Source organism: Macaca thibetana, chromosome 4 (genome assembly GCF_024542745.1).
Source record: "Macaca thibetana thibetana isolate TM-01 chromosome 4, ASM2454274v1, whole genome shotgun sequence".
Taxonomy (NCBI): domain Eukaryota; kingdom Metazoa; phylum Chordata; class Mammalia; order Primates; family Cercopithecidae; genus Macaca; species Macaca thibetana.
The window spans coordinates 146,812,571-146,840,458 of record NC_065581.1 but is presented as its reverse complement, the minus strand read 5'-3'; the positions used below and the strand labels follow the sequence as shown (position 1 = coordinate 146,840,458).

The window sequence follows — 27,888 nt, the reverse complement described above, 5'->3', positions numbered from 1 at the left end:
GTGAGCAACTGCAGTTACAGTTGAGCCACTGCATTCCAGCCTGGGCGACAATGAACTCTTTTCTCTAAATAAATAAATAAGTAAGTATAAATAAATACTCAAATAAAAATAAAAACATGTCCACATAGAACCATAGGCAAATGTTTACTCATAATCATCCAAAACAAAAAACAACCCATGTGCCCGTAGGATAGATAAAAACTGTGCTACATCCATACAACGCAATGCTATTCAGCACACACACAAATTTATAACATGCAACAACATGGATGAATCTCAACAGCAGCATGAAAAGTGAAAGAAGCCACACTCAAAGGCTATAAACTACCTGACTCTACAAATAGGACTTCTGCAAAAGGCAAAACAATTGGAATCAGATCAGTGGTTGCCAAGTGGGGTGAGGACTAACTACAAAGGGGCAAAAAGTAGCTTTCTGGAGTGATGGAAATGTCATACACTTCTCTTGTAGTAAAATTATCCCCATATAATCACAGTTTCGCTTTCTCTGGTTTCAGTTACCCACAGTCAACTGTTGCCTGAAAATATTAATAATGGTAAATTCTAGAAATAAAGAATTCACAAATTATAAATTGTACTCCATTCTAAGTAGTGTGATTAAATCCGACACCATCTCACCCAGGAGGTGAATCATCCATTTCTCCAGCTCATCCACACTGTATATGCTATCCACCCACTGGCACGTAGTGCCATCTTGGTTATCAGACCAACTCTCAGTATTGCAGTATTTGTGTTCCAGTAAACCTTATTTTACTTAATAATGGCCCCAAAGTGCAAGAGTAGTGATGCTCTCATATTGTTATAATTATTCTATTTTATTATTAGCTATTGTTAATTTCTTACTATGCCTAAATTAAATCTTATAGGTATAAGAAAGGACTACTGTATACATTCTTCGAAACTCAAATTATAGCATTTTATGTAAATGTAATCTTTAAAAATCTTAAAAGCTGCATGTAAATTATACTTCAATTATCATATTAAAATTTGATTTTTCTAAAATTGCAGGTAAATATTTACATATATCCCACTCAACAACACTAGAAGCAAAAAGAACTTGTCATAATAAAATTGAAACAACCCAAATGTCTGTTAACAAAGGAATAGATCATTAATGGTGGTAGAAGTATACACTAGAATACTATACAGCAATATAACATAACTACTATCATACTAAACAACATAGATAAAATTCAGAGACATTATGCTAAACAAAAGAATGCTAGCACAGGCCATACATAATCAATGATGGTAAGTCAGAACACTAGAAATGGGTAGGATATAAGGTGTCACCATATAGACTCTGAAGAGTCACAAGCTAAACCTACTGCGCATTAGAAATTTTGTATCTTGACCTGAGCAGTGGTTATAAGGAGGGATGTATGTGGGTGTGTATTGGAATGGAGTTATTATTAAAGATTAATATTCCTATGTACTTCACTGTATGTTAGACATCAACAACAAAAAATAATCACAGGAAATACTTATACTTTATTTCACTCTCTACCTTAGAAGAAGTACTGAATGGAAATAAAGGCCTCATCTGTGAGAAAAGAATCCTTAAGTCCCCAAGATGTACTAGAGATGACAGAATGCACTGTCGTGGCTGTAAGTTCCTATCTCGTCATCACTTTGGTGCAATTCCACATCTGCAACTAGGCATGAGATAAGAGAAAAGGCTAGATGACGTATATACCCTACACCAAGAATGCAAGAATGAAGAATGAAGTTGATAACAACCTACAAGCTGGCTTTTAGGAGCTGTCAGAACTCTAGGAGAACAAAGAAGCCTTCTATTAAGGCAGAAGATAATCCTGCTTCCTCATATAGAAAAGAGGAAAGGATTTTATATTCAAGCAACTTCTCCCCTATATCCCATGAGTAACACATTTTTTCTCAGGTAGTTAGAAAACAAGAATTTTTATTCAATAAAGTTATAACTGGCTTTGAGAAGCATACCACTGCATGGCAGTTATATATTACTAGTACAATACACATCTTGACCATATCCCAGAAAAGCGAGGTACTTGTTTTGATAGAAAAACATGTATCAAAATTCACCTATTGATATATCAGAAAATTACTGTTGTTATGCTGTTGTACTTAGAATTTCAAAGTAATCTATCATGTTTCTACATCACTGTAGCCAATATAAGTAATCAAGAACATGTTAATCTAAACATAATTTATAACTTAATATTAATAATAAAACTTTGACATGAACATGCAATGTAAAAGGTAGTTATAAAACTTATAACTATGTGAGTTAATTTGAAGATACAGAAAGTATGCCATCAAAGTAACATTTCAAAATGTGTACAGGTGAAACAGAGACACTTTTACAAGGAAACACTTTTTATGTATCTTCAGTAGCCGCCAAACTCAGGGAGCAATGGGAAGGCCTCATTTAGATGTTTTACTTAAAAATGCATATGACACACTGTTCTTTGGGGTTTAGAGAATAAAACAATAGTTTACCAGCCAAAGAAGAACTATAACCCTAATGTAGGCATGTAGACCCTAACCATATAGATTTATAGACCCAGAAAACCTACCATAGGTACCTCTTATTGGAAATGGCAGGTTCCACTCTCAAAATTGAGTGTGGATAGCAGGCATCTATAACAATCCCAAACACATGCTACTTAGATGAGATCCAGATACTATGAAAAGTTGCCAAAATATGTCAGTTAATGGCCAAACATGCTCCTAATAAAAGTTTACTGTAGTGCCGCTGAAAATAGTTCAGAATTCTTTGGCCTGGACAAATACTGTTAAATTTAGATAGTCCAGTGCTACCACACTTGACTGGAATACAACCTCTGCGGTTCTTCAAGTTTGTTATCTCTCCTTCACTTGCCTTGTCTCTGAGCTTATTCATCACTCACAACATGTCACGTAACACAGCAAATCTTCCTGTTTCCTGGAATAGTCTATCTGAAGAGATACTCTACGAGTGCTTTCGGTAAAGGAATCACACCTTAACTAAAAGGTAAATAAATTAACAAAGCTCAGTAATGAAGATGAAAATAATACAAATAACATAAAATTTAAAGAATCTTTATTCACCAAGAGAAGGAAAATATGAATTGCTATTACTAAAAGAACTGTGCATTTAATATAAAATCTCCATCTTAACTAAGCCCTTGTAATTATTTATGGAGTGCATTATTACATATTTCTCTAAAAACAACAAAAAAATCATTCTATCAGTCACCCCTTCCTCAGTGACCCATTATACTGAAGTCTGCATCTTGACCCTCAAAGTTTATACTATAGAATAAACTGTTTTTAATAATCTCATTATTTCTTCAATGTGTTTTTATCACTAACTCTGTAAGCTTTTTGACATCCTAATACGATTTACTGAAATAACAATTCAAGTAAATTGAGTTACTTGAAAGGTAAAAGACCCTGAAAAAAATGATAAAAAAAAAAAAACTGATAAGATATATATGTGTGTGTGTATGTGTGTGTGTATATATATATATATATATATATAAAACATCTTAAAAATGCATATGCATGAAGATAAAGGGAACTCAAAGTATTTCTGATTTCCAACATGCTAAACAAGTAAATTACTATTGTCTCTTTTCTTTAGGAGGGAGAAACATATTTCCTCTTAAAAATCAATGCAGTTTATATCTCATCTGTTAGTATTATCATGTCTAAAAAATTCCAACCAAGAAATGAGCCATGCATGCAACATGATCTCATTACAATCATAGTGCAAAAGTGAAGAGAAGAAATGGTTTATCCAAGACAGACAGTAACGTACTTTCTTTAAGCAAATCAATTAGAAGATTAGGTAAAACAAATGAAGCTCGTTTTCAAATTAAGGTTAATCATGGACTTCACTTATAAAACAAACAGAAGGTAGTGTTTTCCAAGCATTTTGTTGCTATAACTTACTTTTTAAAATTTAAGATAAAATATAAACAGAATTTAATGAATCAAATCCCTTGTAATTAACAAACCAGAAAACAAAAATGGAAAAAAAATTAATGATATAATTGACATTTTATGAAAACAGGCATCTATGAAACTGAAATAAAAGAAGTTTATCAAAATGAAGTACTTAATACAATGTGGTTCTATTTTGGATCTTGCCCAAGGTTATGAATAGCAAATGTACTACACTATATAACCAGCTTCTACTAAAAGAAAGCTATAGCACAGGTGCTAACGTTTTAATTTATTTTAAAAATCAGACTAACAGCATATATTTAATCAAGTCTTCTATCATATTCTCAAGGGATAAAAATATTTGATAGTCATGCACTGCATAATGTTTCTGTAAATGCTGCACCCTTAAGATTATACCACATTCTTACTGTATCTTTTCTATATTTAGATATATTTAGGTACACAATAACACTGTGTTACAAATTGTTTACAGTATTTAGTACAATAACATTCTGTACAGGTTTGTAGCTTAGGAGCAAATACCATATAGCCTAGGTGTGTAGTCGTTAGTCGACTATACCATCTAGGTTTGTGTAAGTACACTCTACGATGTTTACACAATAAAGAAATTGCCTAATTTCTCAGAATGTATTCCTGTCATTAAGTGACAAATATGTTAAGGGACCAAAGCACTGCCTACATTATCTTGAAATGTAGCAATGAATTTTTCTAAAAGGATATAAAAGAAACTAGTTTTTACTTTTTTTTGTTAAATTTTAAGTTCTGGAATACATGTGCAGGACATGCAGGTTTGTTACATAGGTAAACGTGTGCCATGATGGTTGCTGCACCTGTGAACCCATCACCTAGGTATTAAGCCCCGCATGCATTAGGTATTTATGATGATGCTCTCCCTCCTCCAAAAAAAAAAAAAAAAAAACTATTAAAGGGAGCTATCTTGAGGGGAGAGGGAGCATGCTTTTACTTTCTATCAATTGGGATTTATATGACTTTTCTTACCATTTACATATTATTTTTTTCTTTTCTATCTGTGCAGTTATGGGTCACTAATGTTTTCTTCTTTCATATGTTAAAAATACCATATTTAAAATGGTCTCAGGAGTCAACAATAATCTCATAGTGAAACTGCTGAGGGGAGTTCAGACAGCTCCCTGTATATGCATAGGTGATAAAACAGAAACAAGTTGATTGCTGATGCCGATGTCTTTTTTTTAATCTCCAGAGTCTAGTTCATCACTGGTCTACAGTACACAATTAACAAAAAGAGGATAAGTAGCTAAAACACCCTAGGGATATTTAGCAGCCTTTAAAAAATTACAAAAGTCTTTCCAACAGCAAAAACAGGTATTGTAATTAGCATACTATAATAGTAATTATGGCAGTGGTTCCTTTCCTGTATCATGAGTTTGTGCCCTGATACTCAGCACAGCACCTGACAATGTTTATTAACTATTGACTGATATGAAAATTTGGAGATTTCTACAGAAGGTTACCATTTTGTTAGCAATGATATGGGTAACAGTAAGAAATATCTACACTTAAAAGATTATAGCTCAAAGATCATATGCAAACCTATGTTTGATTAAAAATCATGCTTTCTGGCCAGGCACAGTGGCTCACACCTGTAATCCCAGCACTTTGGGAGACCAAGGCAGACGGATCACAAGGTCAAGAGATTGAGACCATCCTGGCCAACATGGTGAAACTCCATCTCTATACTAAAAATACAAGAATTAGCTGGGCGTGGTGGCGCACACCTGTATTCCCAGCTATGAGGGAGGCTGAGGCAGGAGAATCACTTGAACCTGGGAGGCGAAGTTTGCAGTGAACCAAGATCATGCCACTGCACTCCAGAGCGAGACTCCGTCTCAAAAATAAATAAACAAATAAATAAATAAATCATGCTTTCTGACCCTTTAGGTCTAGCCTCATTTCAGTCAGACCTAGGAAACTTCGACTAATCTGCACAACTAATTTTAGTTTGCTACAATATAGACATAAATTTGAAAGACAGTCTTCAATGGCCATACTCTGTTCTATTTTGGAAGTGTGAAGTTTCAAGAGCATATTTTTATTGTCTAACATTTATTATATGGACTCATACTTATCCAAATATTGAATTTTGGGTTATTTTATTTTTTCAAGTTAGCTAAGGGGAAAAAAATCAATGTATTAATACTGGAGTCAACAATCAACTTTTCAGATTTCCACAGTATCCTCAATTAAGCAATAAGTCCATTGAGAAAAGAATACATTAACAGGGCAGCCTTATAAATGACTTTGCCGAAGGCATCCTCTTGATCCTAATGTTGGTCCTGGAGCCCACTCATCATCTTTGACCAACTCAAGGGCAAATTAAATCAGCAGATGATGAGATGTTCATGTCCTTTTGCTATGCTATGCAAGCTTTTAATTTGGAGATGAGTTAAGGATGAAGTACAGTTTTCCTGAAATATAGCAAAACCATGTACAACTCTCAGTAGCTCAATTAAGTTGCTGGCAAAAAGTTACAATGCTTACATATTAGGAAGTTGGGTTTATTTCCACTGGGGCATTTTTACATCTTTTGCTTTATAAAGTAAATATGAATTCCACATATCAAAATCTATTTTCATAACCTTCTCAAGAATGTATCTATGCTGAAAAATCAAGGGTCAGTTGTAATTTTACTCTACAAACTTAAAGAGGGCTGTGTAACTGAAGCATAGAAGCCATTATGTTTTAGAGGTTCTCACCTGAAGCAATCAAGAACCTATCTTAAATGTTGATATTATCAAAGTCTCTAAATAAAAGCTCAGATCTACATTAAGGTAGGATTACCTCCCCTCATCCTTACAGCAGGAGCACTGATCAAAAAGCCACTTGATCTAAACTAAAAGTGCAATTTCTTTAGTTGCTTAGTTGGTACAGTCATGTCACTCAGGATGTTTACTAATTCAGAGTTTAATTCTCACCCCAAAAATGTGTATTTTTAGCTCATTTTCTCAAAGAAGTTTCTCTAATTATAAAGAAATGTAACCGACCAAATCTCAAAAATTATTACATTTCAAATACAAATCAAATTCATTCACGAGCCTGATCACCCTTATATGCACTAATGTTTAGGAATAACAAGCTTACAGAACCAACAAAAGAAGAATGAGAATTTATCAGATTTATTTACATAGATGGTAATCATAGTGTTGTTTTTTAAGGTTTATAATGGCAAAAATTATATCCCCTGATATGCAATAAGATAATCACAAATTATGGTGTATTTATACGCCAAACTCACATTTACATAGTAAAAATAAGTTATTAAAATTTGTAACATATATTTTTAATAAATAGCACATAAAAATACCCAAACATATTTAAAATTATTCTTCAATGAACAGGTGATGTTTTAGGGTTTTTTAATAGAGTTTTTGAAAGCTTAACATGCCTGAAAACAAGGACTTTTTTTTTAACTGCATTCCTTACCTAACAAAGTGCCTGACAACCAGTAAACCAGTAGTTTAACTAAAGAAATGAATTAAAAACTGACTTTTTGTGAAATGTACATGTTTAATTATTTTAACAAAATTAGCTAACATTAATAGCTACTTTAAAAATAACATTTTTCAAGCTAGTTTAGTATAATCAGAACATTTAGGCTTCAAAAAGACTTTAGAAATTAATTCAATCTGCTATCCATTTATTTATGAGAAAACTACAGTACAGAAAGATTTATTTTCTGAAAATCATAGAGTAAGATAGTGAGAGAGGACAAAAAAATGAGAATGACAGTTCCAATTGAACTCCTTATTAATATTCCTTGACCAACCTACAATCACTCCAGAAATCTCTTTATGGTTAAACAAAACTATGGAAAGCCATTGTTTTGGACTGAGCCTTAATTGCCCACACAAAACCAGAATGGAGTCACTCTGGTTTGTTTTGAACTCAGTCTTAACAGACCAGACCAAACAAGAATGGAGCCACTCCTGCTGGGAGCCACATAATCAAACTGAACTTCAACATCAGCAAGTTTTCCAAAAACAACAGGATATTCACAGCAACCAATCAGAAAGGGCCCAGTTTACCTGAATTAGCATGATAAAGAAGTCTGTTTTAACCTTATAAGTAACTTATAATAACCAATTCACTTTTTGTTCCTTCTTTCTTTAGCCTCTTTCTGCCTAGAAAGCCCACCTCCTCCACTTAGCTCATCTGATGGCCTATGATAGAGATACTGCCCAATTCATGAATCATTAATCAAAGCCAATTAGATAATTAGACTCAATTTGTTGAAATTTTGTTTTTTGATGTTACACACATGTCAAAGTGTGAACAAGTTAAAGAATTAAGTGAAAATATTAGAAAAATATTTTCAGAGGCAATCATTAGGGACAAAGAAAATTAGTTTATCTAAGTTTCTGAGGGCCTTTATTCTCTCTTCTTTCAACTTACCCTTTTTATGAGTTCACTTGTAATGGAAAAACAATATTCTAAATATTCGTTAACTATAAAAATACCTTATTGAGCCTTCTAAGGGATAAGCAGTGTGTAGAGCTTAGAAAAAATAAATCAGTCTCTATTCATGAAGTTTATGACAAAGAAAATAACCTATATAATATAGAAAGTCCCCCTCCGACTTCAGATTTATCTGATTTTTCTGAATTTTTATAAGAGATATTCACTTATTACTTATATAATTAGAAATTAAGAACAAGCAAAACAGGGCTTCTCCCCACCTAATTCTGAATAATGAAGGAGTTCCGTAAGAACAAGACAGTAAGGAAAATATTTCAGAGAGAAGAAATAACATATAATGGCAGGGTTGTCAAATCGTTATGGGAGGCATACATGGCAATGGACAGATCAGGAAAGAGTTTTTTTTTGTAGTTCTGTAAAGAGTGGGTTTTTCATCTTGAAAGAGAAATCAATGAAAAGTTCTTAGCATATGAATGACAATCAGATGTGCACTTGGATATCAGAGTAAAAACTGAGTAGGAAAGGGTCATGACGGAGGGTAGAAAAACTAGTTAATAAACCTCTATGAAAGTTAAGAGGACAGTTGGTCAGGCTATGAGAACAAAGACTTATATTTCACAATTTGCATTTGGTTTCTAAGTGAATGGGGAGTCTGGTAAAACCCAGAAAAGGTATGAGCCTCCAATTTCAATTTTGTATCAAAATCAGTGATGGTGCCACCACAAAGTTTGCGAATGGGAGGAGCTCAAAGGGCTGAGATATCAACCACAAAGATAAGAAACTTAATGTGTCTGGAGAAACACTACAACCATTAAATTGAACTGGAACCTTCTTAACAATGTAACAGCATCATGATCTGGACTCTATAGAATTTTGAAGCAAGTATCTGGAGACCTAAGGGTTGGTTTTTGTTGTTAAATTTGTTTTGTGATGTATGTGTTTCCCTTTGTTATTTTTGGCTTTGATTCTGTTTCCTTTGTACAAAACATACACTTCTCTTAGAAGTCATACTGCTTATTATTACACGTGCTCATTTGACTCTCAATTGGGAATTTCTTTTTCTCCTGGTGTTATCTTGCACTAGTGGTTACCTTCCACATGTTAAATTTTCATTTCCATATTACTTGTATACTGATAAACAACAATTTCCTTGAAGCCACGTAGCATGCTATAGCATTTCTATCACTTAGAATGTTTAATAACTTTCCAAAAATTACGTAGACCTATATGAGTCCTTTTCTTAATCCATCTGGCCCCTCTTGACTCTCTTCTCCACCCCTCATCAAGATAAGGAAAGAGAATTTGTCCAGAATTCAGATATTTATGAAAAAACAAAATGTTTGGGTCTCCAGATTATCTGGCAAATCAAGTGAAAAGTGAAACTAGCTCCCCAAAATGACCCCTAAGCTTTATAGGTTACTTTATCATTGGGTTGTATTCACAGCTCCCCACCCCAGTTAATGAATAAATCTTATTTCCTCCTCCCTGTTGCCCTAGGAAGAGAATTTCCATCCTCTCAATCTCAGACCACTATTCTCATTCGCAGTTTTGCTTAGATGTTTTTTGAACCAGTCCTTCCCCCTACGTAGCTTAAAAATTTAAGATGGTAATTATCAAGCCCTCAAGTACCCTCAAGAGCTAGGTAAAATCTTCCTCCTGGGTGTCTAAGAGATCTAATCTAAAAAAACTCCTTATCTTTGATGTATTGTGGACAACACAAAAATTGATTTGAAGCTTGCATTTTACTGTATATCTGTCTAAATATTAAAATGCTTTAATTTAGTCATCACTTAAATTAAGTTCTGGTCAAAAATTTCCAAAAAACTGTTCTATCTTGAGGCTTCTTTACCCTCTAGATACACCACTACAGACTGGAGTTTAAATACTCAACATAAAAGATTACTACATACGTCACAGTGTCCTTTACAAAAAGTAACACAGCCGGGTGTGGTGGCTCACACCTGTAATCCCAGCACTTTGGGAGGCTGAGGCGGGCAGATCATTAGGTCAGGAGTTTGAGACCAGCCTGGGCAATATGGTGAAACCCCATCTCTACTAAAAATACAAAAATTAGCTGGGCACGGTGGCACATGCCTATAGTTTCAGCTACTTGGTAGGGTGAGGCAGGAGAATCGCTTGAACCCGAGAGGCGGAGGTTGCAGTGAGCCGAGATCACACCATTCACTCTAGGCTGAGTGACAGAGTGAGACTCTGCCTCAAAAAAAAAAAAATTAGTAATACTTTTGAGGAATACATTTAAAATGCTACAAAACTATATAAAAACAAAAGTAAAGACATGAACCCAGGATTCAGTTAAAACTGAGGAAATACTAAATTCCATTTAGAGCTTAGTAAAAATAAATTTGTAATTATTTTCCCATCCAAGTTCAAAGACACTTTATCCTTAAGAATCCACCTTCCAAAGGAAAAAAGAAAATAAGTACTAACACTAAATGAACACTGTTGCAGGATCTCTGATAATCACTATATACATTTCGTGTCATTAAACCATCACAAATACTACTGCACAGATTAAGCTGCTTAAGGAAGTTATTTGTATAAAGTCATGTGACCAAAAACACATTCAAACTATAGTGTGACTCCAAATGAAGATTGCGACAAAGCACCTCAAAAAAAATTTCCAGCCTCTAGTTGAGGAATCATTGAGGAACAGTCTACTGATAACACTATAACTCATTAATACTCCTATTAAACAACTTTCTGTTTGGGCAATAAAAACAATGTTTAGTTAAAATGAAAATATAATACTTCCTAGAGTTCCACATGGGATCACCATCATCGACATCTTCACTAGCTAACCCAAAGGAAAAAGGTAAACACAAAAACTCCCCACTCTTATACCAATATAAAAGTTAATTTTTTGAATCCATTTTCCAACTATGTCACACACAGTTGTTAGTATCCTTCTAAGGTGTATATATGCCTATGTATATTTTTTAAGTAAACTTGTAAACTCGTGGTAACTAGGGCATATTTTATTCAATCTATGGCAGCTTCTTGGTTTATCCAACTAAGTATTACTAATTCCATTTTCTTAGAATGAGAAGTTCTTAGAACAATGATCTATCACCTAAATTTCAAATGAATGTATAACTGGTAGACAAACATAAAGCAGACTTTCTAAAACTATTAACAGTGCTCAAGAATGCACCTATTTTCATCTCAAAAATTTCTTAGTTACTATAGGCTACTCTAATGAAAGCTATATTCAAATTATAATTTTTTCCCACAATATGCCAATAGATTAGGAATTATAAACAGACAGATCTGCATTTGAATCCTCAGTCTGTTCTTTAGCGGTTGGTTATCTCTGACAAATTACTGTAAACCTCTTTAGGTTTCTAGGTTTTATATTATCAATCATCATTGGTAACTGATGGTACTGAGAGATCCTCATTATGTAAGGATTGAAAGAAAAATGGTTGTAGCACTAAGAAAAGTAACAAACATTATTCATGCGATTTCCTTAACTTGGGTTTTACTTTTAAGTTGTAAATTTTCCCTTGGCAATGTTCACAGAGTATCTTTGCTAAAATATTATTTTTCACTTAGTTTTAAGCTGATTCTTTAAATAACAAATGATTTGCTCTAGAGATGGATTTTCTTTCTTTGGAAGAAGCCAAGATCATCTCCATTTAAGGGCACATAAGCAGCTGCTGCTACACATTTTAGTTACCCATAAGAAAGTGAAGTGGGCTAAGTTCACTCTGTCATAAGCATTTAAAAAATTAAAGATTACAAGTACCTCCTCTAAAATTAAAGAAGAGATTTAAGAATTAATATTTTCAAGTGTGGTGACTTAAGTAAATCTAACATGTAAGACAACAAATTAGATAAACAGAGGAGAATGATGCCCGGCTTTACAAAAAAATTATTTCCCCATTTCTACTGTAAGATAAACTGTTCTAGGAAGTTCAAAATATCCTCACTTACTAGTATCTCATTTGTATAGTAATTTTCAGGAAAGCACCTGCTAGATTAAATGAGGCACATCCTTTTAAAAACATTACAAAACTTAAATTTCAACACATCAAACCTATAAAGCCTCATTAACTGATATGTAACTGATTTGGAATCTGTAATTATTTCTTTTTTGCTATAAAGTTGCCCTTAATACTGCATCTGTTTATAAAAAATTTATTAAGATTGTGTAACAATTTAATGCAACTGTTTAAAAAAATCTTAAATACTTAAAAGTAGCATATTGTTATTTTGGGGGGGATTATATGTATCAGTTTAAATATAAGAATTACCATTCACAAATATATTGTTAAACTGCTAATTGAAGAAAACACAAATGAATTAAATACATTTATTAGTTCTTTAACTGTAAGATAAAAATCATTTTTTAAAACAAAAAGCAGTTACTAGCCTGATTTCCTCATACACACTCCTTCTCCCATACACACAACAAAATAAGAAAATAGGTATAAAATTTGATTGTGTAAAAATATTTCACTATTGTCTTGTTGAAAGCTAACATTATGAAGACGTGGTATTAAAGCAACAGCAGCAAGAATTCAATGAAAGTTGTTTTGCTTATACTTGTGTTTATTTTTCTCATAATTAAAATTCCTGTAGTAACTATTTTGGCTCTTCAACATCTTCACCATTAATATTCAATTATCTCTAAGCCTGAAGATGCATGAATCTTTAACAAAAGCTTTCTACCACCTCAAATTTTTTTTTTTTTTTTTTTCATTTATCTGCCATATACTGTTTTAAATTAGAAACAAAAGATGAAGCACAAAGTGTTAATGACTTTTCCATACCTAAAGTAAGAAGTTCTAAAGTTTGGTTGTGCTGAGACTAAGACTATGGCTAACCAATCGAAACTTCAGAATTCCTATGTGACATCATAAGACCTCCCTAGAACACTTTTTCTCCTCCACCTACTGCAACTGTTCCCATAAACCGGGTGACAGAGTCAGAAAACTCCCCAGCTAAATACCCATAAGACTTCATACAACACAATACTCTATATTGTGATGATCACAGCAGCCAAGGTAAGAAACAGATTTCACTGACTTTGGTAATTCTTACTTTCTGTAATTCTTTAATTCCTATAATTTCTATAATCTGAACTTTTAAGATAAGTTACTTTTATTAATATCAGTTCAAACTTAAGCAATAAAATGACATGACAAAGTGCTTAAATTTATAAATGCTTATCCATTTAGTGACAGTAAAAATGAGACAACTTTGAAATGAAAAAGGTCATATTCATCTTTGATCCTGGTTATTTGTTTGTCATTTTAATTTAACTTTCACTTTTATTTCGCTTTTCAAATGTGAATTTCTGCCAATTAAAAAAATCTTCCAATTATGTTACCATATTTGGCAGCAGTGGTTTAATTTCTCCACACAAAAACAATGACTTAATTTTGTTATTTATTGCTCTGCTGAGAAACAGTGCAGAACTGAGTTATTTACATTTGAACTAATATGAATAGTCATTTGACTACAAACATGCATATTATCAGCATGCCTACTGCAATATTATCATAATTTCATACAGTGAATAATAATGAAATGGAGCTTAAGAATATATAATACAAGCTACTTTTAAAGTGCCCTTGAGGATGTTTCCCCTCTAAAGTCCAGTCACCTTTTAAGAAACATTTCTAAAAATTCCATGCTGTTAATAAATTGAGTTACTGATATTAAATTCAATATTGTATCATAAAGAAGTTTAGAAATTTTAAAACACTTTTCACAAACACACAAAAATCTGTTAGAGAATAGACACTTTAAAAAGTTATTTTGACACATGAATATTCTTAAGTATCTTATTTTCACACAAATTTGATTAAATGGATTTCTGCCTATTAATGCCTATAATTTTGTCAAGTTATTATCCTCCAGTGTTACTCCATTTCCTCTCTGAGATTTAGAAAGACAGGAGAAAATAAAATAAATGCCAGGAATGGAGATGCCACAATCAATTTTATGACTTCCGTTTGAATTCTACCCTATTCTTTAAGTTACAATCCTCAATTTAGTAAATGAAACGTTTCCTCATTCTCAGATCTCTGTCAGGGCTTACAGAAAATTACATATATTTTATTTATTTTAACTTTCATATTTTATATATATGTTAAAATTTACCTGTAAAATTCTCAATTCCCATGACAAATGTTAACTCTCTTGCTCACTACAAACACGAACTTTGTAATTCTGTAAGCGGTTTTCCTTAAGACATACAAAAACATAATTTTTGTCTACCATTGAGGTATCCTAATTGCATCTCCATATCTCTATACTCATAATTTTCCTTTGCTATTACACAAAAGTCATTCAGTGTAGGTGTCTTATATGCTTATTTGTGCATTTTTATTCAAATATCAAATTACATTCTCACACTTCAAATTGGGTGTTCATGAGTTATTTTATTGTATCAGAATTTCGCTTTATCACATATTGCTCTAAAAAGTACACAACCTCTGGATAGAGCAGAAATTCTATTAAAGTTACCCTTAGCTCACTAGTATGTCTCAGTTAATAGAAATTCCAGTTACAGAGACCGTTAAAATTTCAAACATAATGTGGTAGTACCATACATTATGTCCCAACTAGTTCATCTATACCTTAAGTTGCCAGTTAAGTATTGTCTTTGTTTATGAAGACATGTGGTTTAAAAATAAGTGCTTAAAAAAGTGTTAGATGAAATAAATGGGAAAAATATAAAATGTTTAAATTAAGAAGTGTTAAGTTTTATAAACACATGAAAGAGTCAGAGTACATGCTTTACTAAAAGGTGTGACAGCACTATCATTTCCCAAAATCAAATATCAAATCTATTTTATTTGTATTTTAGTAGGCATAAAGGAAAATAATCGCATTTGGGTATATAATCATATCTTTAATTAGCGAGATTAAGAAACAATAAGAAAATATTGCATAAACACAATGGTTTCAGAAAATTTTAATGTATTTTAATGTTTTAATGTACTAATTACACATATAATACTAAATTATGTAATATATTAAATTTTTAATTTAAAAACAAATTTAAAGTCTAGTTACCTCTCTAAATTAGACAATATATTACCAATCCCAGAAATGAGGGGGGCCAATTAAAACTTCTTCTTAAAGAACAATTTCCTAATGTACTGGTGTACACAAATATTTTATTTGGTCCTCTTAATTATATATTTGATACTGCATCCCTATTCTACAATTTAGGAACGATGCAAAAAGGTGAACTGCTCAAGATCACATAACTAAGAAAACAGGGAAACCTTAGCAGAAGTTTAGGTTTTGTCACTAAGCCACATGCACATCCTCTATATATTGACCAGCATGGCTTGAAGTAAATTGTGACACTGATAAACCAAATTTGAAAGCCCCCAAACACTGTAAATGATACTCTAAAAGGCAAATTCAGAGAATACAAACTTCTATTTTAATTTAAAACCATTCCATTTCACTTAAATTCAATTTATACATCAGGCATTACATTCTTAATAGCCTAAATTATATTCTACTGATCATTTTCAAAACCAGAAATATACGAACATTACAGATGTCCTTAGTTGTTAAGCAAAATAACTGCAGTTAGATAAAATTCAAACTAACTGCACAGACTTCAAAAAACCGTAACATACCCCAATCAATCAAAGTTTCCTTTTATTTGTTTCATTGCTAAAATACTCATGCCTTCAATTCATCTGATACCTAAAATCCAAGTTAATATCTCCTCAAAACTTTCACAAAAACCACATTTCGATACTTTATTCTAGGTTCCCTATTAAATCCTCAGTCCTCAGCATTCCTCAGTTTTATTTCTGAATTACCCCTCCCCATACTCTACCATTTTAAATATCCAAAACTGTTTTGACATGTTTAATCAATCTTGCTTTGTTATTTGCTACAAAAATCCCTAACTTTCATCAAAACTGTGAATTAACAAAGAAATGATCATACTAGCAAAGTAAACCTAAAGGTAGAAAAATCAAGAAAATAATCCTTCTAAATTACAGTGGCATAAATTAGATAAGATGTAGTCTCTCTGTATATTTGCAGAAATAGCACATCAAAGTTCTTACCCAGAATAATTCTGAAGCATGTGTTACCAAATAAACACATGAAAATGAAGCCTGGATGTACAGCATACTCATAGTCAACTGAGGACCTCTAGTGCCTTTGAAAAGGTACTCCATCTTTAGTTTTCAACCCCCATCCCCTGCTCCCCCCGCAAAAAAAAAGGTTGACCAATACACTCACATTAATAGGGGGTACATTTATTAAGTGACATTCATTTCTCCTTAAGCCTTTCTCAATACTACCCCCCCATATTCTCTTCCCCCCAAAAAGATTCTGAAGTTCCAACTCCTACAGGGTTAAGAAGAGTATTTTACTTGTAAATAAACTTGTAAAGTATTGTTTCAATATTTAAAAAACAATAATGAAGGCAAACCTACAGACAATGTAGCAATAGCAATAAGCTAAATTGTCAATTTCAGAGAGAAAAATCTCTCTGTGCTGTTGTTTAATGAATTCTCCTCAAGACTTAACATGAGGAGCACTTCATTACGGGTCAATTTAGGAGTGAGAATATATTGATTTTTATGCATATACAATTATTTTCATAACCAGACAGAAGCAGCTTGAAGATTCTTTCAAACGGCCAGTCTGGACCAACAAAGCTCTGGAATGTTGCTACCACAAAGTAACTTCAAACAGAATGTCCAAGTTTAGTATTAGGCAATCTCAAAAGGAAAATGACTCCACTGGAGTGAACTTTTGTAAGCCAACAGATTCATCATAAATCTAATGATGAACTGTCCTAATTTATTACCACAAGTCCAAAAAAGGGTGTGTACACGTTCACTTATCGTTTACCTGTGGAAATGTCAGAAAGTAGTAGAAAAATAAAATAAAATTCCAAATAATCCAAATATAGACAAGCCCTGTTCATCCAAATTCAATCTATAGAAAATTCTAATCTTCTAAACCAAACAGATGGAAAAAACATCCTAGAGTATATCAGACTGTAGCCTTAGATATTACTTGAATTCAATTTAATAAAGTATTGCTTCAATACTCCCATGTTTACTAAAAGAATAAACAAAAATAAAAGGAGAAAAGCAAAATTCTAAATTCTACAAATATAAAGAATCCCAGGAATTTATTATTTCAGCAAAAGGCATATCACCAAAAATGCTGAAGTTTGAGAAGTTCCGCAAGCACTGAACATGCTTAAAGTATAGGTGGGGATTAATGCTCAGCATATACAACATCATTAAAGCATCAATTGTCTAGCAAGTCATAAAGCAGGCCACCACAAGTTTTCAGAAGACTACTGAGGTTCCTTCCACACAAGAATGCATTTGATATTATATTGCTACAACAGGACTCACTGCAGACAAAGTAAGGACTCCTGAAGGAGTTGATATATAGTACCTTCCACCAAACATGCTGCCTAACATGGTATACAACATTAGTCAAAAGATTAGAGTTGCCTAAATGGCTTTTCTATTTCCTTCTTCCACCTAAAAAAAAAAAACAAAAACAAAAAACCATACTATCTTGAACTTGATTGTTTTTTTAAATTTCCGGTGTCACTTTTCTTGAGGAAAAGAAAACAATCAAAGGATTTATAAATCCCACAAAGAATAGTTCTTTATTTTTATTCTTCTCATTCTCCTAAAAAGTAGAGTAATCATGGATCCACAGACATAAGATACTCTGTGGATACTTTTCTGCCTCTGACATGCAACTCAAGAGACAGGAGTCTGGCATTTCTACACCCAAACTCCTAACAAGCACCTTTCATGTTTTCAATACTCTTGATTCTAGGGCCTACAAGATAAATTGATTTTAAAATTCATCTATAAGTGAATACCACTCTTGTGTCAAAACAACCAATTTATATGTGTGTATGTGTATATATATATATATATATATATATATAGTCATTCTTTTAATAAGAGGATGGAGAGTAACTTCAGTTTCCATGGTTGTTTAGGACAGACACAAGTTCAGAAAATCCCAAAACTATTTATGATTAGACTAATAGAATGCTCTAAAAAGATCAGATAACATGAAAATAAAACTAAACTATTTTTCTATGCTTTCCATCAAAAATTATTAAACAGCTTGGCTGTTAAGAAATTTATTTTTTTTTTTAAAAAAAAAAAGGAAACTCATACGGTGGTTGTCAGTGCAGAGAAGAGAATGATAAACATCTGACAACCATGAATTATAATGTAGTAAAGGTCACAGACAACTCTAAAAATAGGATTATGCTGTTCCCACACAAAGGTTTTCAATTCTCAACATATGACAGGAAACCCCATCTTCTATGGACAAAATCTGGCCTAATTATCATCATACAAATGTTGGTATTCAATAGAACTAGGATTCCACACATTTCAGATTATACCACTGTAAAAAATTGAGCCCAATAAATTAAATGTGTATCATTAACATTTTAGCATGTAAAGCAGATTTGTTTTCAGTTTAGGCATAAAATTATAAAGCAGTTACAAATAACTTTAGGATTACAGCATATTTCTAAATCTGACAAGAAACAGGATACTATTTTTGGTCATCTCCTTTATACCCAATTTGTTTCCAGAAACCAACTCTTGTTTTTCAATAACAGTTAGCTGTTGTAGGATTATAAGATCATCTTTAAAGTATGTTAATTATGCTTTAAACAGCAGAGAGCTCATCTCTTTCAGGCACATCTTTGTATTTCACAAATACTAAAAACCCATTTATACAAAGTCTAGTTCAGGTTAATATTATGTTAATCAGGTGACCATTAATTTAGGTGAATCCTCTAAGCCTCATTTTTCTCATCTGTGATAGAAAGAGGCTTGAGGAGAATATTAGAGCTTACATGTTCAACTAACAAATTGTTATTAGAACTAATCTGCCAATCACAGCATTATTTTTAAAATTTTTTAACTTATTATTAAAAATGAGGGCCAGGCATGGTGATTCACACTTGTAATCCCAGGAATTACTTGAGCTCAGGAGTTTGAGACCAGCCTGGGCAGCGCAGTGAAACCCTGTCTCTACCAAAAATACAAAAATTAGCCAGGCATGGTGGTGCCCATCTGTGGTTCCAGCTACTCAGGAGGCTAAAGCAGGGAGATCACTAGAGCCTGGGAAGTTGAGGTGCAGTGAGCCATGATTGCACAACTGCATTCTAGCCAGGGTGACAGAGCAAGACCCTGTCGTTCATTCATCCATTCATAAAAATAATTAATTAAAAATGAGATGGGGTCTCATTATGTTGCCCAAGCTGGTCTTGAACTCCTGGGCTCAAACGTTCCCTCCGCCTAGGCCTCCCAAGTGTTGGAATTATAGATGTGAGCCACCGTGACCTGCCCACAGCATTATTTTTTATTTACAATTTTCTAATAGTTTTAGTCATAAAAATCCCTTATTTAACTTTAATGATTTATTGAAACATACCAATTATGCACTAAGTACTAGGATACTAAATGAACACATGGTTTCTTTACTTCGGAAACTATCAAGTCTAGTTGGGGATACAAACATGTAAACTGAAATTGTGCTATAATCTGATAGATATCCTCATATAGATAACACTAAAGCCCTATTAAAAACCAGTAGAGGTGACAACCAATTCCACCTTAATAACTAATGAAAGGTTTCATCAGGAAGTGATATTTAAACTGAACCTTAACAATCAACTGAAGCTTGCCTGGCAGAGAATCAAAAGGTGGAGGACGCATTCCAGGCAGAGATAGAACAACATGTGCAAAGAATAAAATCACAAAAGCGAATGGAGTATTTATGGAAAGGTGACATGTTTCATGTGACTGAAGTACAACTTATCAGTGTCAAGGTAGGGGATGACTCCTGTATATATGCTTAATGATAAACTCCTGGCCAACTCCCTCCTTTCCCATGTTTTGCCTCAAAGTAATTTTTAAAATTTCTGACCTTTTAAGACCAGCTAAGCCCAAAAACCTCACAAAACCATATATTCAAATAGGAATTACCAAGGCTAATTATTATTCCTTTCTTCTCTGTATTATGCTACGTATATTCATAAAAGGTGACTACTCGGCCAGGCGCAGTGGCTCACGCCTGTAATCCCAGAACTTTGGGAGGCCTAGGCGGGCCGATCACAAGGTCAGGAGATCGAGACCATCCTGGCTAACACGGTGAAACCCAGTTTCTACTAAAAATACAAAAAAATTAGCCAGCCATGGTGGCAGGCACCTGTAGACCCAGCTACTTGGGAGGCTAAGGCAGGAGAATGGCATGAACCCAGGAGGTGGAGCTTGCAGTGAGCCAAGATCACGCCACTTCACTCCAGCCTGGGCAACAGAACGAGACTCTGTCTCAAAAAAATAAATAAATAAATAAAATCTTCCCGTAATTCTCCAATCCACTAGATCTATAATAATCAACTATCAACAGAAACAACTTAAAGGATGAATCTTAATAAAGAACGAAAGAAAATCTATTTCTATTTTACCTGAAGAATTCAAACAAACATCATTAAATATATGTCAAGTTTAAGCTGCTGTTTTCCTTTTTTTTAACTTTTAAGTTTGGGGGTATGTGTGACGGTTTGTTACATAGTTAAGCACACATCATGGGGGTTTGTATGTATTATTTCATCACTCCGGTATTAAGCCCAGTACCCAACAGTTATCTTTTCTGCTCCTCTCCCTCCTCCCATCCTCCCCGCTCAAGCAGACCCCAGCATCTGTTGTTTCCTTCTTTGTGTTCATAAGTTCTTATCATCTCACTCCCACTTAAAAGTGAGAACATGTGGTATCTGGTTTTCTTTTCCTGTGTTAGTTTGCTAGGGATAATGACCTCCAGCTTCATTCATGTTCCCGCAGAAGACATGATTTCCTTCTTTTTTATGGCTGCACAGTATTGCATGGTGTATATGACCACATTTCCACTCTGTCACTGATGGGCACTTAGGCCGATTCATGTCTTTGCTATTGTGAATAGTGCTGCAATGAACATTCATACGTGTATGTTTTTATGGCAGAAAGATTTATACTCCTCTGGATATATACCCAGTAACGGGATTGTTGGGTCAAATGGCAGTTCTGTTTTTATAAGCTGCTATTTTCTAAGTAGAATTGTTACAGACAACCTAAATAACAGCCGTTAGCCACCGTTTAGACAATGAAGAATACATGCTAGAAAAACACAGGTTGTTAATAACTCTTTAAGGAAAGAAAATTTGATAGAAGTTGGCTTTTTGGAACTCCTTGCTACAGACCAATATTATGAAGGAGGACAGAGTCTCAAGCCAGAAAAGGCCCAGTCTACTATATAATTCAGAATATAATAGAGCCAAGTTGAACTATTGAACACTACAGAATCTAAACACCATAAACCATACGGTTTCTCTGTAAAAGTAAATGTTGGGTTCTAACTGGTCAGGCCTGATACCTACCTTCCCCTTTGCCATTCTTTCAGTACTTCCTTCTGTTCCCTTCAGCACTTTCCTCTCTCAGGAATGGGCTAACAGGTTGAGAGAGGCTTTTATGAGATGTATAAAAAGACTTAGGAGAAAATAAAATCTGACAGTTGGGGTAAGGTAGTAATATGTTGATTAACAATAATATATCAACAAATGTTAACAGTCACTATGTCTGGCAATTAATTATAACTTTTTTACTCCATTTTTTATTTTTCTTATTTCAAAATTGATGCAGAAGTATCCTGATTGAAAACAAAATGTCCCCCAAGTGTTAATAACCATTATCTCTGGACACTTAATACAGTTAATTTTCAGTCTATATATAATTTTTCTGTAATAGCATGTAAGTTCTTATTTGTTTTATTAATCATCAAAGTATAGACCCCACAGGCAGCAATAGCTTGTGGGATCTCTGAAAGAAGGCATGATGGAAACTACTGCTATTAAGTAGAGGTCTGTAAATAGAAAATGTCTGTGGTAGATGGTGAGATAATAATAATTACTACGCATTCCAAGCTTGATAGTCTTCAGTACTTAAAATCAAATCTTATTAAAATGTTAGTTAAGATAACATTCTATGAAGCTATAAAATCATAAAAAGGAATGACAATTTGAATCCATATTTTTGGTAAAACACTTCCCATTTAACACTATTTTATTTTGGATTAAAATCAAGATCCAGGGAACAATTTGTTGTATGCATTTCCTTTTTATGAGATTGGCTCTGGAGCTATTAATACAGTAACTGATCAAACCAATTACATCCACAGTGTAACAGATTTAAAGAAACTATATGTGAGAACTTTTACCCAAAAGAATAACCCAAAACGAGCTGTACCTTAAACCAAATACAGCAGGTCCTCAAATAACATCATTTCCTTCTATGTCATTTTGTTATAACATTTAAGTATGTGTGCAGCTTGAATGTTCTCTCCATATCTGTGGGACTCTCGTTTCCTCCCATATCCCAAAACTGTGCACATTAGGCTCACTGGCGTGTTTAAGTTGTCCTGGGTTGAGTGTGAGTGTGTACATGAGTGTATCCTGTGATGGAGTGGTCTCTTATCCAAGGTGGGTTCCTCCCTCCTTGACTGCTGGGATTGGCTCCAGCCACCAGCACCCCAAACCAGAATAAGAGGGTTGAAAAATGAATGAACGGATGAATACAAATTATTATCAAATAAAAACTGGTAAAGTCTAGGGTGATCATACAAATGCATGACAATAAATGCTATGGCACAAAAGCACTCAGAGATCCCATTGTATTTCTCAAACATTGATTCCATGTTTTTAATTGACCACCACAACCACTGTTACTCACTGATTCACGAAATACTGGGTAATTATCTTTGTTGGCTTTTTTTTTGAGACAGAGTTTTGCTGTGTCACCCAGGCTGGAGTACAGTGGCATGATCTGGGCTCACTGCAACCCCTGCCTCCTGGGCTCCAGCGATCCTCCCAAGTAGCTAGGATTACAGGCACATGCCACCAGCCTAGCTAATTTTTATATTTTTAGTAGAGACAGGGTTTCACCATGTTGGCCAGGCTGGTCTCAAACTCCTGACCTCAGGGGATCTGCCCGCCTTGGCCTCCCAAAGTGCTGGGATTACAGGCGTGAGCCACTGCACCCGGCCTATCTGGTTTTTATTAATCTTTCTTAAATGTACATATAATTCATATTTCTCTCAACGTTTAATATTAGAAGTGTTTGGGTCTTTATTGAGAAGTTTGGTGATGTTCTTGTGACCAGAAATGTGCTATAGGAACTTACCTCTTATCTACATCAATCAGCCTAGGGTAAAAATGGTTTTGTTATATGTTGTTTTGCATAAAGTCTTGGTTTCCAGGAACTTATGGATGACACTGAGGATTACTGCAATACTTGTAGTAAATTTGGGAGAAAAAGGCAAAGACTGAAGTTACTACTCCTAACACAAATGAGACTGTCATGTTGTGCCCCATCAAAAAAGGAGAAAGAGAGACACATGGAAACACATGCACACACACATACACACACACACACACACACAGAGAGAGACAGAGAGAGACAGAGAGAGAGAGAGAGAGACTATAGAAACACTTGATGTTATAAATAACAATAGTGCTGAGGAAGATGAATTAATACAACATTGTATTTTTTGTCCTGATAATAGGTTACATATATTATTCTAATCCATTTATTATTTTTACATTCCAGGCTACCTAAAAGAAGACAGTTATCTCATATTTGGCTACCAGCTTTTTATCTTTCTCTCAATCACTTAAAACTTCAGACTTCCTCTCCTGCTGGTATCATGGAGAAAGTCCAATACCTCACTCGCTCAGCTATAAGAAGAGCCTCAACCATTGAAATGCCTCAACAAGCACGTCAAAATCTACAGAATCTATTTATCAATTTCTGTCTCATCTTAATATGTCTCTTGCTGATCTGTATCATCGTGATGCTTCTCTGAAGTTCTGCTACAACCTCTAGATCTGCAACTTGCCACATCAGCTTAAAATCTGTCATCCCATGCAGACGGGAAAACAATACTGTAAAACAGACCACTTCCTGAGTAGAAGAGTTTCTTTCTGAAAAGGTCAAGATTAAGACTAAAACTTATTGTTAGCAAATGTATTCATCTGCTGGATCTTGTAAACATGAAAAGGGCTTTATTTTCAAAAATTAACTTTAAAATAAGTGTATAAAATGTAACTGTTGATTTCCTCAACATGGCTCACAAATTTGTATCCCAAATCTTTTCTGAAGATGAAATAAGAGTTTAGTTTTGAAACTGCACTGCCAACAAGTTCACTTCATATATAAAGCATTATCTTTACTCTTTTGAGGTGAATATAACTTATATTACACTGTAAAAGCTTCTTTAATACTAAGTATTTTTCAAGTCTTCACCAAGTATCAAAGTAATAACACAAATGAAGTGTCATTATTCAAAACAGTCCACTGACTCCTCACATCTGTTATCTTATTATAAAGAACTCTGTAGTAACTCTTTGTAGTAACATTCTAAAACAGAAATTGCATTTTTGCTATGCCACATTAACATTTTTTAAAGTTGATGAGAATCAAGTATGGAAAAGTAAGGCCATACTCTTACATAATAAAATTACTCTTAAGTAATTTTTTCAAAGAATCACAGGATTCTAGTACCTGTAGGTAAACCATAAATCTGTTCTAAGACATATGATCAACAGATGAGAACTGGGGGTTAATATGTAACAGTGAGATTAGTCATATCACTAATATACTAACAGAATAGAATCTAATCTTCATTTAAGACACTGTAGTGAATTATCTGACCTAGAGTTACCTAGTTTACCACGCTGTATCTTTGGAATCATGAAACCTTAAGACTTCAGACTGATTTTACAGGTTGTCTTCCATTCCAACCTAACATCCAATGCAGGCAAGGAAAATAATACAAGATTTCCAGTGACAAAAAAATATATTATCTCAAGTATTTAAAAAAATAAAAATATGAATTCTCTCTCCAAATATTAACTAATTCTTAGATTATATTTTGAAATGAACTTGTTGGCCCATCTATTACATCTACAGCTGACCCTTGAATATGGGGGTTAGGGGAGCTGACAATCCATGGGTCCGCAAAATCTTAACTACCTAATAGCCTACTGTTGACCATAAACCTTACTGATAACATAAACAGTAAATTAACACATATTTTGCATGTTATATGTATTATACACTGTATTCCTACAATAAAGTAAGCTAGAGAAAAGAAAATGTTATTTAGAACATTGTAAAAAAGAGAAAATATATTTACTATTCATTAAATGGAAGTGGGTTAACATAAAAGTCGTCATTCTCATTGTCTTCACATTGAGAGGAGGAAGAGAAGGAGAAAGACGGGGAGGAAGAGCAGGGGTTGGTCTTGCAATCTTGTCTTAGGGGTGTGGAGAGTGGGGAAAAAGAATATTCATGTATAAGTGGACCCTCGCTATTCAAGCCCTTGTTGTTCAAGGGTCAACTGTAACAGGAGATAGCTATTTTTCTTCATCTATCAACCAAATGGCAAGCATCTATTTCGTAGGCCACTCTACTGAGCTTAATTATAGATGCAGCAATGTTACCTATAATTATTTTCTTGATGGATAAATTTTCAATTTCTCCTCTGATCATTTCAGAACATCTTCCAATAACTCATAAAACAACTGAAGTAAAATTTAGTGCTGGAAAATATGTTCACCAAACTTAGGTTAAAATTAAGTTTAAAATAGTTCACACCTATACTGCATAATCCAACAATTTTAATTTCAGTTGAAGACATGTTACTAATATAACTATTATTAAAAGAGTAGAGGATGTGTAATTAACCATATCTTCTAAAACATGATTACTAAAAGAATATATAACATCAATATTGACCTTGGTTTCTTACACAAGTGTTGCTAACTCAATAGTGAAGGAGACACCATTAAATTTTCTGAACCCATGAGAGGTACTGGAGATGGGGAGTGGAAAGTGTTTGGTTCAGGGATATCTGAAGAACAGAAGGGCAGAGATTTCTTAAGTGACGCCTCATCTACAAGCTGGAAATCCCTAATAACAAGTAAAAAGCTTATAAATAACAGGTGATACACTCAACTCACTGGTTTTAGTAAATTACCAACACAAAAAGTATTCAAGTTCTATAATAAGCTGCACTGGTCTTAAAAACAAGTGGAAAATTTGAACGGATTAGTCATACTCCTATGATTACATTGTTCATTACAATCTTTTTCTCAGTAAACAGAAATAACTAATTTTTTTGTTCTTCATTCTTTGATAAAAATTAAAATCTTATTCTGTGAGGATTACAGAATACTATAACTCAAATTATGAAGTAGAATAAACTCTTTAAATAATTATTCTTTATCACAAAGTGTAAAGAAAAAGATAAAAGAAAACAATTTATTTTTAAAATTTAATATACTAAACGCTCAAATATGTTCTACCATAGAATAAGTTCTTATCTTAATTTACAGGGTACTAAAAACAATTTTAAAATGCTTAATGTTACCTTTTATATTTTAATTGGATAAGAATATATATTTGTTTAATGCAAATCAGAATCACTATATTAAAATGAAGGTTCTTGAAAACTCAGTGAAGCTGCTCTACAATACACTTAGAACTGATACTACCGATAAAAAAATTCTAATTTTAGTTTTGATTTTACAGGGTTTTTTTTTGGTGACTTTCCCCAAATAAAACAAAACTAAGATGCACAAGTACAGACACACAAGGGGGCAGACCTATATAAGATAATGAATTGCTACTACACAGACATTATTTATCTTTTGATTATTTTTGAGTCTTCTTGCAAAGTAGGGCTATAATAAATTTTCAGAAAAGATCTGTTCTTCTGCTAAGTAACAACACACTTTAAAATGTCCAGAATTTTATGCCAATATTACATAGAAAACTTGACAGATAAAAAAGTCAAACACATTACTAATTTTATTCATTAAAACATGTATATAAAAGTCCTTTTTAACTACCTAATGTATGTGTCATATCCTAATATAGGGAGTGTCATGGTGTCCACATCTTTGAATATATAAATTATCTCAAACAGTTAAAAAATAAAAGAACAGAGTACAAAAATAAGAAAGAATGAAAATAAGAAAACTTTCTTTTCACAGGACATAACAGAATACATTAAACACTCCCAAGTTATAGATAAAACTTTTTCATTATTATTTCGTGTTAGATAAAAAGTAATTTAACTTTAACTCATTTTATCATTTTTTTTTTTAATCAAGAGACAGGATGTTACTCTGTCATGCACGCTGGAATGCAGTCACATGATCATTGCTCACTGCAGCCTTGAACTCTTGGGGTGCAAGGGATTCTCCAACCCTGGTTCCCAAGTAGCTGGCACTATAGGGGCACATCACCACATATGGCTCTTTTTATTTTTTGTAGAGATGGGGTCTCACTAGCCCAGGCTGGTCCCAAACTCCTATCCTCAAGCTATCTGCCCCCCATCAGCCTCCCAAAGTGCTGGGATTACAGGGGTGAG

The 27,888-nt window shown here is 33.5% G+C and overlaps 2 protein-coding genes and 1 long non-coding RNA gene across 14 annotated transcripts in view; 2 read left to right on the top strand and 1 right to left on the bottom strand.

Annotated features, from left to right (window-relative positions):
- LOC126952107 (uncharacterized) overlaps window positions 1-1,913 on the top strand; it is a 63,483-nt gene extending 61,570 nt beyond the window's left edge. The window contains exon 7 of the long non-coding RNA XR_007724796.1: window positions 1,531-1,913. This is a non-coding gene — a long non-coding RNA (uncharacterized LOC126952107). The remainder of the gene's footprint in view (window positions 1-1,530) is intronic.
- CEP85L (centrosomal protein 85 like) overlaps window positions 1-27,888 on the bottom strand; it is a 239,010-nt gene that overhangs the window by 68,594 nt on the left and 142,528 nt on the right. The window lies entirely within an intron of this gene.
- Window positions 13,313-26,626, top strand: PLN (phospholamban). Its single transcript, XM_050786414.1, has 2 exons — window positions 13,313-13,430; window positions 24,060-26,626. The coding sequence occupies exon 2, from the start codon at window positions 24,157-24,159 to the stop codon at window positions 24,313-24,315; it is 159 nt and encodes a 52-aa protein (XP_050642371.1). The 5' UTR covers window positions 13,313-13,430; window positions 24,060-24,156; the 3' UTR covers window positions 24,316-26,626.